General features: G+C 50.2%; 1 protein-coding gene across 4 annotated transcripts; it reads right to left on the bottom strand.

Annotated features, from left to right (window-relative positions):
* Positions 1 to 433: 433 nt before the first annotated feature.
* On the bottom strand, positions 434 to 8,304 carry LOC136098006 (solute carrier family 22 member 13-like). Of its 4 annotated transcripts, none has more exons than XM_071805358.1 (10): positions 6,771 to 8,304; positions 5,494 to 5,597; positions 4,560 to 4,714; positions 4,267 to 4,435; positions 3,773 to 3,893; positions 3,224 to 3,318; positions 2,515 to 2,729; positions 1,582 to 1,690; positions 1,218 to 1,427; positions 434 to 941 (listed from the first exon to the last, which is right to left on the bottom strand). In XM_071805358.1, exons 1-10 carry the CDS (start codon positions 7,197 to 7,199, stop codon positions 806 to 808), a joined length of 1,743 nt encoding a protein of 580 aa, XP_071661459.1. In that variant the 5' UTR covers positions 7,200 to 8,304; the 3' UTR covers positions 434 to 805. The 4 variants fall into 4 exon arrangements, with proteins under 4 accessions (XP_071661459.1, XP_065687076.1, XP_065687077.1 ...); XM_065831004.2 differs by having other exon boundaries at positions 819 to 1,090; XM_065831005.2 differs by having other exon boundaries at positions 819 to 1,087.
* Between the last annotated feature and the right edge of the window lie 2,015 nt (positions 8,305 to 10,319).

Here is a 10,319-nt window from a genome sequence, read left to right as displayed (position 1 = left end):
TTGACCAAGAGGAGTGCTGTGGTTTGAGGAGATGGCTTCATGAAAGGGTGTCAAATACATTCTGTATTTGCAAACAAGCAGAGCAGGAGAGGAGGACCCCCTGTCTTTTATATGAGCTGGCAGCAACCAATCAAGGTCACTGCTAAAGGCTGACCATGCTGTTGAACTGCAGCATGCACGGCACAATTCAGGAAGCTTCCACAGCTTCTCACAGGGAAAATAAATATAGATTGATCATCGGAAGTCTTGGAAAAAAAACCCAGTTGTGACTGAACTCGGTCATTCCTCTTTAACACTCCGTTTCTGCATTGTTTGTGGCTGATGGAAACCAAACGCGTTTCCATCTGTGTGTTAAATTACAGGCTTACAATTTCTGTGTAGAAAACACTCCAGAGCCAATAGCAGTTACAAAGGCCAACTGTGAAACAGTAGGAAAAAAAAAATAATCAACACCCTTTATTTTTCACATATTGCATTACAAGTGTCTCTTATCAAACTCAGAGTATAATCTATATTATTCACGTAGAAACTCAGATTCAACACCACATAACAGAAATAAAAGCTAAATACATGTGTGTGACGGGGTTTCAGTGACATCCTGATCAAACATCGAGGCTCGGGCCGGCGAGAAGGCTGATGGCCCAAGCGATGAGTGCAGGAGGGACACAGCCCAGCGCCCGCTTGCCCGGTACTACCACTCTACTGGCGATTCTTTATTGCTGTAAAACACGACAGGGGTGGTTCCACGGGTACCAGTTTGCAAAGGGACTGGGGGACACGTCGGGAGGACACGCGCAGCCGGGCATCACAGACTGGGTTTCGTGAACAGTTCCGAGTGCGTCTTTTGCCACCGCAGAGGGACACAGATCTGCTCTCCCTCTGCCCACACGTTTTGTGGATCATCTGAAGGACGGGTTTCCAGCCTGCTGTGCCTCAGTGGTCTGCTTTAAGAAAGACTGAATGAGACTAGACCTTCAGTATGTGCCTGTCCATTCCTCATTTGCTCTCTGAGGTTCTGCAGAAGTCCTTCTCTAGATCTATACCATCCCCTGCAGTGTCTTTCTTTGACAAAATTTCCAGTGTCCTGCTGCTGAACACAAGAGGGAAAGAGGAAGAGATGATAGTATTTCCATTCTGTTTTCTGACATATTTCTCTTCACCTTACATTTTCATTTTTGGATCTTTTTTGCCTTAAATTCAGAGCTCCGGGTACCTACCTCGGCTGGGGGGTGGCAGCCCTTGTGTCATCCGCCAGGTCGGTACCACGGGTCTCGGGCAGCAGGATGCAGAGCAGCCCCCCCAGCACAGGGGCACTCCCGTAGATGGCCATGGGGATGGCCGCGTGGTACTGGGCCAGGAGGTGGATCAGTGGGGCCAAGATCCCTGCCACCCGTGCTGACATCGAGCACAGCCCCACGCCGGTCTGCCTGGGGAGAGAGGGGCGGTGGGAGGCACAGGCAGGGCTCAGCATGCCCTGGGCCACCATGGGACTGAGTGTGGCCATGGGGGCAACTGGGCTTTTCCCCCACCACTGCCACCAGCCATGGAGGAGGGAAGCCCCGAGGCATATGGAGACCTCACCTGACAACCGTGGGGAAGAGCTCTGCGGTGTAGACGTAGGAGGTGGAGAACGCCGCTGTGGCTGTAAACTTGCCAATGATGGCCAAGACGGTGGTCACCACGGGCTGGTCTAAGGAGAGGAGGAGGGATTTCTGCTGTGACCTTCATGGAGAAGGTTCAGTTAAACCAAAGATTTCTGCAGTAGGATTTTTTTTTGAGACAACCCTTTCTAGCGGACTTATTGAGCAAATCTACCACCTAGCCCATTGAAAATCACCCTTAGAGCCCCCTTTCCTGGACAGTATCTTCTGGAAAACTGGTAGGTAGAACCCAGATTTTTCCTGAGGCCTTGAGCATTTCCTAAATCTGCAACTGGAGTGACTGAGCCACTGCTGACCTTTGGAGAGTGCTTGGCTGTAAATATCACATCCATGAGCTCGAAAGCATCATGCAGCTCCTCTTTGTCCTCCAGCCTTATTTGCAGCACTAGCACAGCAGCGGGAGTATGGACTGCAATGTGTAGGTAGGAATAGAAAAGGGGGTGACATTTGCTTTTCCTGTACATCTAAAGAAGGGAGACACGATGGCTTTTAAAACACCTCTTCTGCTGCACCTTAGTGAGAGGAGGTCATGGTGCATGGTAGCTGGAGGTGCTGTGCACGTTGGGGGGTGGTGATGGTGGTGGTATGTAACTGGTAGACATAGTGGTGTCTAATGGGCACAGCCTGCCAAGGACCAGGAGCTGTAGAAGGACCTGACACAGCTCCAAAGGAGGAGAACTTAACAGAGAGAGGAATCCAGCATGTTGGGAGTGCAGCAGCACTTGAGGCAGCTCAGCCCCTGGGAGCGAGTGTGGTCTGCGGCCAGCCAGGCTGAGATGGTGGGTCTGAACCATGAAAGGGCTGGCTGGGGCTCTACCCTGTTGTGCTCTTGTGTTGGGAAGAGGTTGTTCACCTTCAGGGATGACAGTGATGATGAGGCACATGATGCCAGACAGCAGCAGGAGAACAACCTGGCATTTCTTCCTCCCAAACCACTGCAACAAGAAAATGCAGCCAAATCGAGCTGGTAACTCCACTGCCCCAAAGGCAAGCTGCGTCAGGTAGATGTCCAGACCAAAATGTGTCACGTTAAGACTCAGCCCATAGTAGACCAGGCTGTCCGCAAACCTGAAATTCAAGTAGAGGGGAACAGAACCTGTGACCAGATGCATTTTCCAGGGGTTTGTCATCAAAAATTACAGTGGTTAGACCAATCTCTGACTTGCTTCCAGCCACCACCTGTGACAGTTCTGTGGGGTATACTTACATGAGATAAAGCACTATGGATCCTCATATGCTCATAAACATTTAGATTGCACCCAGAACTTCTATGGGGGCACAAAACCACTCCAAGGAACACAGATTACCAAAAGCTGGAATTACTCAATTCTTTCTCACAAAGCCAAACACCATCTTGAATAATCAACTTCTCCCCATGTCCAGACAAAGCAGATCTTGTCCAGACAAAGCAGATCTTGTCCAGTATGGGGACACAGAAAGGTGGCAGATGAACACACAAAGATGACCCCAAAAATCACATGAATTTACAGTTCTTGTCCACCCTCAATGCCTTCTTTTCTATACCTGGAAGTTCAGAATGAGGGGACCACGCTATGTCTTACCAGGCACACGACATGATTAACGTCATCTTCTGAAGATGCTTCTTCCGAAAGAGATCCAGAATACTTCCAGACTTGGTCTTTGTCTCGGGTTTCAGCTTCAAAATACAGAAAGACAAAGAGTTAAACCAGACAAAGGAATCCTCCACCTGTGCTCTGCTTGTCCAAGGCAGAGGCTTGGAGGATCAGCAGGGCCTTTGGGGTGGGCATGTCCTTTGGGCATTCACCGACTAAACAGACACCTCATGCTCATCCTCAACACTCCTACAGAGAAAAGGACAAGGGAAACACTTGGATCCTTTCCATGTCTCAAGGTGGACTCCAGAAAGCTCCAGGCTGAGCCTCAGCGGGAGCTGGGCCTCCTCCCCAGCCTTGTGTCTGTGCAATGCAGCCAAAACCAGAGTCACTCACCCATGGTCCATCCCCAGATCATCCCCAGCCAGCATGGAAAGCTGTTTTTCAGGTGACCTCAGCTCCAGTGGCTGCTACAAACCCCAGCACAGAGCAAGGTCTCTGAAGACCACTGGCAGGTCCCCAAGCCATGACAGGTACCTGCTCAAGGAGTCCTGGTGGGATGGTGCGCTTGTTGATGGATGCTGCCTTCTTAAGGAGCTTCTTGGCTTCTTCTATTCTGCCTTGTGTCACCAGCCACCGAGCTGATTCTGGGAGCACCCTGCCCGGGAGGTGAAATCAGGAGATGCTGCTGTGACCAGTTGGATTTCCCTACAGCCCAGCTCCCCGTGACCACGTCCAGCAACCAATGTGCTTTCCATGTGATGGAGGGAGTCTAAATACCTCCTCAGGTCAGTTTTTCCAGGCCTACATTTAGGTCCCAAAGGCCACATTTGGAGGCCTGAAGCAAAGCAGCTGTTGCTCTCAGAGGTGCAGCGCTCCAGGGAGATGTGGTGGGCTCTGTAGAAGCCCCTGCAGCATCTGCTCTCTAATGGGAAAGACCCATCCTGCTCCTGAGCTTCTTCCTCCTCACTGCCACCCATCACCCTCGCTGCTGTCCTGTCTGCAAGGATCTCTGCACCGCTCCCGCTTACCAGATGTAGAAGAAAAGGGCAAATGTTGGAGCAGATCCTGCAATCTCCAGCAGCCTCCAGTTGCGAATACCGTAGCTCAATCCAGCCAAAATCATCTGTCCGATGGCAAAAAAGCAGTGAGTAATAAGCACTGCCTTTGGCCGGGAGGAGGCACCGACCCATTCTGTAGCTGAAAGGAAGAGCAAAGATTCAGGATCATCCTTTTCAAAGCACGTGGGACTGTCAGGTCCCTTTTGTTGTTGCTTCTTGTGAGGGGACATCTTTCTACCTCAGGACAAGGGCATTCTACTCACCCAAGGCCAAGTCAGTGATCAGAATTCCTGACACTGAAACCCCCACAACACATCTGAAGGTCATGTACACATAGAAATGGGGCACAAAGGCAATTGCTACACCAAACAAGCCCTGGAGGAAGATGGAGGTCAAAAAGACTGGCCGACGACCTATCCTGAGGAAGAAAAGTAAAGACACATTTGGTATCTGGAAAGACCTCATGGAGATGAGGAAGAACCTAGTGGAATACACATGGATTTGGGAACCATTAACACCAGAGGTGATTTGGCACCCAAAGCAACAAAACTCCTCTATATACCCTGGGAATTAACTGGCAGGAAAAGCAGCATCTTCACTTTTGACCAGTTGTGGTGCTAGCAAAGGCAGAAGGAGATGCTACTAAGGGAACCAACCCCTGAAGGGCCCCAATGTCTCCTCTCTTGAGAGCAGTGAGGATCAGACTGAAACGGGCTGTACTGCTGGCTTGCCTATGTGGCACCAGGTTCACACGCTGAGCTCTTCTCCCTTCCATGTCTCCTGTGTGGCCATGTCCTCCAAGGAGCTGAGGTCTTTGGTTTGGGTCACCATGATCACCGCATGGCCATCGGATGGAGGTCACATGTGCTTAACACAGCTGAAGGTGGGTCCAACTCTGTACCTATATGGAGGTTTCTGAGATTCCTGGAGATACCCTTGGGTAGCTGAGACACCATTTGGGGCTGGACCTGTGATTCCTGCAGGACCCCTACATAAGGCTGTATTTGCCTCCTTCTCTCTTTAACTCTCAGACACCTACAGATGACTCAGGTGGACCCTGATGCCCTTGCTCAGGTAAAGGGATAAAATTCTGCGGAGGGGTATTTCGTGCTCAGTGCATGGAGTATCCTGAACTCTCAGTGGGGCTGTCCCTAGGTGTCAGGCAATAACTCTGGGAGGCTGGCTGTGTCTCCTCACCTGTCACTTAGTGGCCCAAAGATCAAGGCTCCTAGGAGAAGTCCCACCATGTAGACAGACTGGGAGATGTCATTCAGGTCCTTCCTGTCACACACCAAGTCAAACTGAAGGAAGGAAACACAGCTGCTTTGGCACTTGACAGACCCCATCTGCTTTTGGAGGGTGGGCAGCCCTTCTGGTCCAGGGTGGACACAGAAGTCAGGTGCCCAAGATCTCACTCCAGGCCCTGGAAGCAGAGCTCCCACTCCCAAGGACACGAGCCTCCATGGTGAGCACACAGGACATGAGTCAGAGGTGGGACAGGCATACGAGATGCTCAGTCTGCCTCTTCATCCTGGTGCACATCTCTCAAGCCATGGGACCTGCAGGACTTCCTTCCAGCGCAGACATCCCTGAAGGAGCCTTGTGGTTGGCAAGTTCTGCTTGAAGTGGGACCTTGAGATATGAATCCCAGCAGTGTACCTCTCCAACTGCAAAGGCAGGATGAAATGGAAGGAGGAGGAGAGCAGGAGAGCGGCAAAGGAGGACTGGTGCAGGAATGGGAAGGGAGGGGATGCACCAGCTGCTGAGGAGCCTCCGGAGAAACTCTCTGTGAAATGGGCACAGTGCTCCAGGGACTCCAAGGAGCCTTTGCAAATGCTGGGGGCTGAACTCCTCTGCTTCCAACTCGGATGACGGTACCTGTGAGAAAGTGCTGGAGCTGGGCGTGAAGAAAGAGGGAGGGAGAGAGGGAGAAATGAGGGAAAGTGAGAGAGCAGCAGAGGGTCAGAATCTGGGGTTATTGGCAGACAGAGACTTTGCTCAACTGCATGGCCCATGGAATGCCTTGATGCAGCCTTGAAGGTGTCTGAAGGTCCCAGAAATGTCAATGACAAGTCCTTGGAAAGTCTTTTACAAGGAAGGTGATGTGAGGAGAGCAAGGCTGAAGAATAAGGGAAACAGCGGCAGGGAGATGCAAAATGTCCTTCCAGGCAACATGCATCATGGGTTCAAGGACCTGGCGGCTGGAGAGTGGAGGGATGGTGGGCAGAGCAGGTACTGGACTCACACCCTCACCGTCTCTGCCTGTGGCCACCGCCAGGCATCATGGTCTTCTTGCACACAGCCTCCCAAGGATTACCACTGTGATCTGTATGATGGAGCCAAGATCCCCCAGTTCCTGTTGTAAATCTCAGCCTGATGGCACCACAGCTGGTGTTGGCTTAACCAATCTACAGAACAGGATCCACCCATCCCTCCCCCTCCATCTCCCTGGCACATCAAAGGTGATTACAGACCTCGGTCAGCAGGGACGGCGGCTGTGCTGAGGGGTACACCCAGCCACTGCTGCACTTCTCTGTGGCGTTCAGCCCATAGGCCATGATGGCGTCGAGGTCCCAGTCCACCGGTGAGTACATGGAGCACTGCTCGTACGCCCCGTCCGCGTCCCGGGGCAGGGTGAGGTTCAGCTGCTCTTCCTCGGTCAGGTTGGGGCCGATGACACGGATCCAGCTGGTGTTGCAGTGATGAGGCACATCCACAACCATGAACACTTGGCCAATCATTTGGAAAGGATTAAGAAGTAGTGGGAGGGAGAGGAACAGTACCAGCAATTTCTGATATAGGCCGAACTCCCCCAGAGCACTTATAAAATCTCCAAACTCAGTCATGGTGACAACCTCTGTGGCCAGGCTATGCTGGGGTATATCGCTTAAATAGGCAAACATTAATGTTTAAACTGTGTGAGCCCTAAAGCCCTAATCAGATATGATAAAACGAGCACCTATATCAGCACGTTCGTTTACCTACAATGTAACTTACTATGTTACACTGCAGGGCTGTGGCGTGCACTTTGTCACCAGCTTTTCCCCCCCTGTTCTTGGGGCCAGAACAAGGGTGCTAGTGGATTGCCACCCTTGGGAATAGTGTGGGGACATCTTATCTTATCCCAGCCCGGAGTGTTTCCCAAGGCCTCCTGAAGGCAATTGTGCTGCAGTGCAAAGTTTTTGCCTGCAACATAGAATCACAGGATAGTTGAGTTGGAAGGGACGTCCAAAGCTCATCCAGTGCCACCCCTGCCATGAGCAGGGACATCTTCACCAGCTCAGGTTGCTCAGAGCCCCGTCCAGCCTGGCCTGGGATGTCTCCAGGGATGGTTCATCCACCACCTCTCTGGGCAACCTGGGCCAGGCTCTCACCACCCTCAGGGGCAACAATTCTTCCTCATGTCCAGCCTGAATCTCCCTCCTTTAGTTTAAAACCATCACCCCTTGCCCTGTCACAACAGGCCCTGCTAAAAAGTCTGTTCTCATCTTTCTTACAGGCCCCTTTTAAGTACTGAGAGGCCACAATAAGGTATCCCTGGAACCTTCACAAGGTGAAGTTGTGGCTCTGCACATAAAGGCTAATTTTCCTACGTATAGTGAAACAAACAGTAAGTTTTCTGCTCTCATTAAAGTCTTAATGGTTATATAGCCCACCCTGTAGACCATAGTACAGAAAAGCACATCTCCTCTGGACCTGGAAATATGGCTGGTAATGAAGTAGATTCGGTCTTGACAACTGTGTCCCAAGCTGTCAGTTTTCATTTACCCCATGTAGAAACCCTGGTCAGTCATATAAATAGATCTAAACTAGAGCGTCTTGGGGACAATCCTAAGACAGATTTGATTTACAGAGTACCCTTATGAAAAACACAGCAGGCTATGCACACAGACATGCAGAGCACACAGGATGTGGGGATAAGAAATGACACCAGCCTGGCTTTGCCTGAGCTTCCGATGTCACTTGGAAAGCAGATTGACCTGATTTCTGCTGCACATCTGAGCTGCTTCCTGCTGCACATCTGAGCTGCTTCCTGGACAGACTCCTGGAGTGGTTTGTGTCTTTATTCCTTGAAACTGGAAGACTGGATTTCCCTCAGTGTGTGAAATTCAATGCATCATTTGGCAAAGGTCTCCTGGCTGCTTTCACCTTAGTGATAAGGACAGGTCACCAGACACTGACCTGCTCACTTCATGTCTTCTCTCAAACTTTTTGTCCTTCGCTCTCAACCCAGGTAGTACATCTGAGCCTCCAGCAAAGTTACTGAAGGATGACACAAGTCTGGCTTGACGTTTCATGAGTGGGTATGGCACTGACGTGAGTTCTGGGTTGACGTTTCATGAGTAGGTATGGCTTATAGAAGTGGGAAGAGGGGGGGAAGGCAGGGTTCTAAAACATCACCCTCTAAGCTGGAGTTGGAGGGAGAGGCCATACCGGTTAACACTACTGGGAATAAAGGAAGGGAGGAGTAAATGTTACTTAGAGCTGTGCATATTCACACCAGTGATGTGCATGTATCATGCACACACCACACAGCCAAACACATCACTGGGCTCTGGATCCACATCCTTGGATGAGAGGACTTGCTGTTATTCAGAGACCTGGCTTGGACAGGGGGTTGAGCTAAGCAACCTTCAGAGGTTCCTTTCTGCCCTGAATCCATCCCTAGCCATGTTGTGGGATGACTTGGCCGAGGAGATCTGCTGTGGTAGAGGCATTTTTGACGCTGTCCTGCTGAATTGATAGAGTTTCTGTGCTTATTTTTCGCTGAGTGACAGTTTTGCCCAGGTAGATCACTAAAACTTGCAAGGCCTCTTGAAAATGGAAAAGCCTCTGCTGGAGGTCATGAGAAGCCAGCAGGTCTCAGGGAATATCTGGGATAGACAACTGGAAATCCTGTACATCCACATGCAAATATCAAGGACTAGAAGAAGGGAGAGAGCATCCATGGGAATAGTTCAGAGAGAGAAAATATTGCCTGGGGAGGAAGGCTGGTATGGGCAGTAGGCATTGATGCACTAATTCATGGACTTGACTTTCCTCTTACACAGCTCTGGACATGAGGAGTGACTATGGCTGGAGGCTCATTTAGACACCTGTATGTTGTTGTGAATTGTGACCAGGACAGACTTGTACCCACCAGCTGTGGTACTTCTACGTTTCCCTCTTCCTCTTAGTGCCACCAGTGAAAGGCTTGGGGATGTCACATGCTGGTGATCACTTGGTCTGGGGTGTCACTCTGAGCATCTTTGTCACAAGTAACTGACCACCCATTTCCCACTGGCTTCAATGAAAGGTGCTTAATCCCTAAAAGCCTTTAGGTCTCATTTCTCCATCTCTCCAACACAGCTTGACCAGGTTTTAGGCAAGGCTGTGACATGGTAGAACTTCTTTCCCAAGTCTTTTGCCCCATCCCAAGGTGAGACTGACTTCAGCACCTGATGAGCCATGTGACATTCAAGGACATCCCTCTTTTGTCTGTTTCACAGTGTTTGGACACTCTCCCCGCACAAAGCACTGACACTGCTTTGCACCAGATGCAGTCATTGAGCAGCTTCATTCCTCCTGCAGATCCAACAGAGCCAGGGTTATTTTGGCAATAGTGAGGCAGGGAGATGGTTTTTGTTTTAATTTATTTTAAAAATTAATTGTTTTGACACCTTCATTTTTTATTTTTAATTATTTTTTTAAAATTATAGACAACTGATTAAAACAGGTGAAGTGATATGCACCACAATCCTTTCCATAATACATGTGTTCTTGCTTTGACCCTCTGAGGTTTCTGGTGAGCTTGTTTATCATCAGTATAGTTGTTAACTCCTATAACATTTGCGTTATGGCAGCAAAGGACAGTTGGGGAGGGTCAGAGTGCAACCACACTGGGAGAGCAGATGTAGCAATGTCCCCGTGCCCCAAGACGTTAATAGACCTGGGTTCCCTTTCCCACTCTGTCCTTCACATGGGGCAACCTTGGCAAGATCATTTCTTTTATCTTTGCTTATCATTGTACAACGAGGCTAATG

This window comes from Patagioenas fasciata, chromosome 2, assembly GCF_037038585.1.
Source record: "Patagioenas fasciata isolate bPatFas1 chromosome 2, bPatFas1.hap1, whole genome shotgun sequence".
NCBI classification, from domain to species: domain Eukaryota; kingdom Metazoa; phylum Chordata; class Aves; order Columbiformes; family Columbidae; genus Patagioenas; species Patagioenas fasciata.
Note: the sequence above shows the minus strand (reverse complement) of the source record. Positions and strands in the feature narration are given on the sequence as shown.

Excerpts from the sequence above, each read along its gene's own strand:
- LOC136098006 (XM_071805358.1), bottom strand. The coding sequence starts at position 7,199 with ATGTTTGCCTATTTAAGCGATATACCCCAGCATAGCCTGGCCACAGAG. Across the intron at positions 4,436-4,559 it reads GATCACTGACTTGGCCTTGG|CTACAGAATGGGTCGGTGCC; the intron begins GTGAGTAGAATG and ends TCTTCCTTTCAG. Across the intron at positions 1,428-1,581 it reads CTCTTCCCCACGGTTGTCAG|GCAGACCGGCGTGGGGCTGT; the intron begins GTGAGGTCTCCA and ends CTCTCTCCCCAG.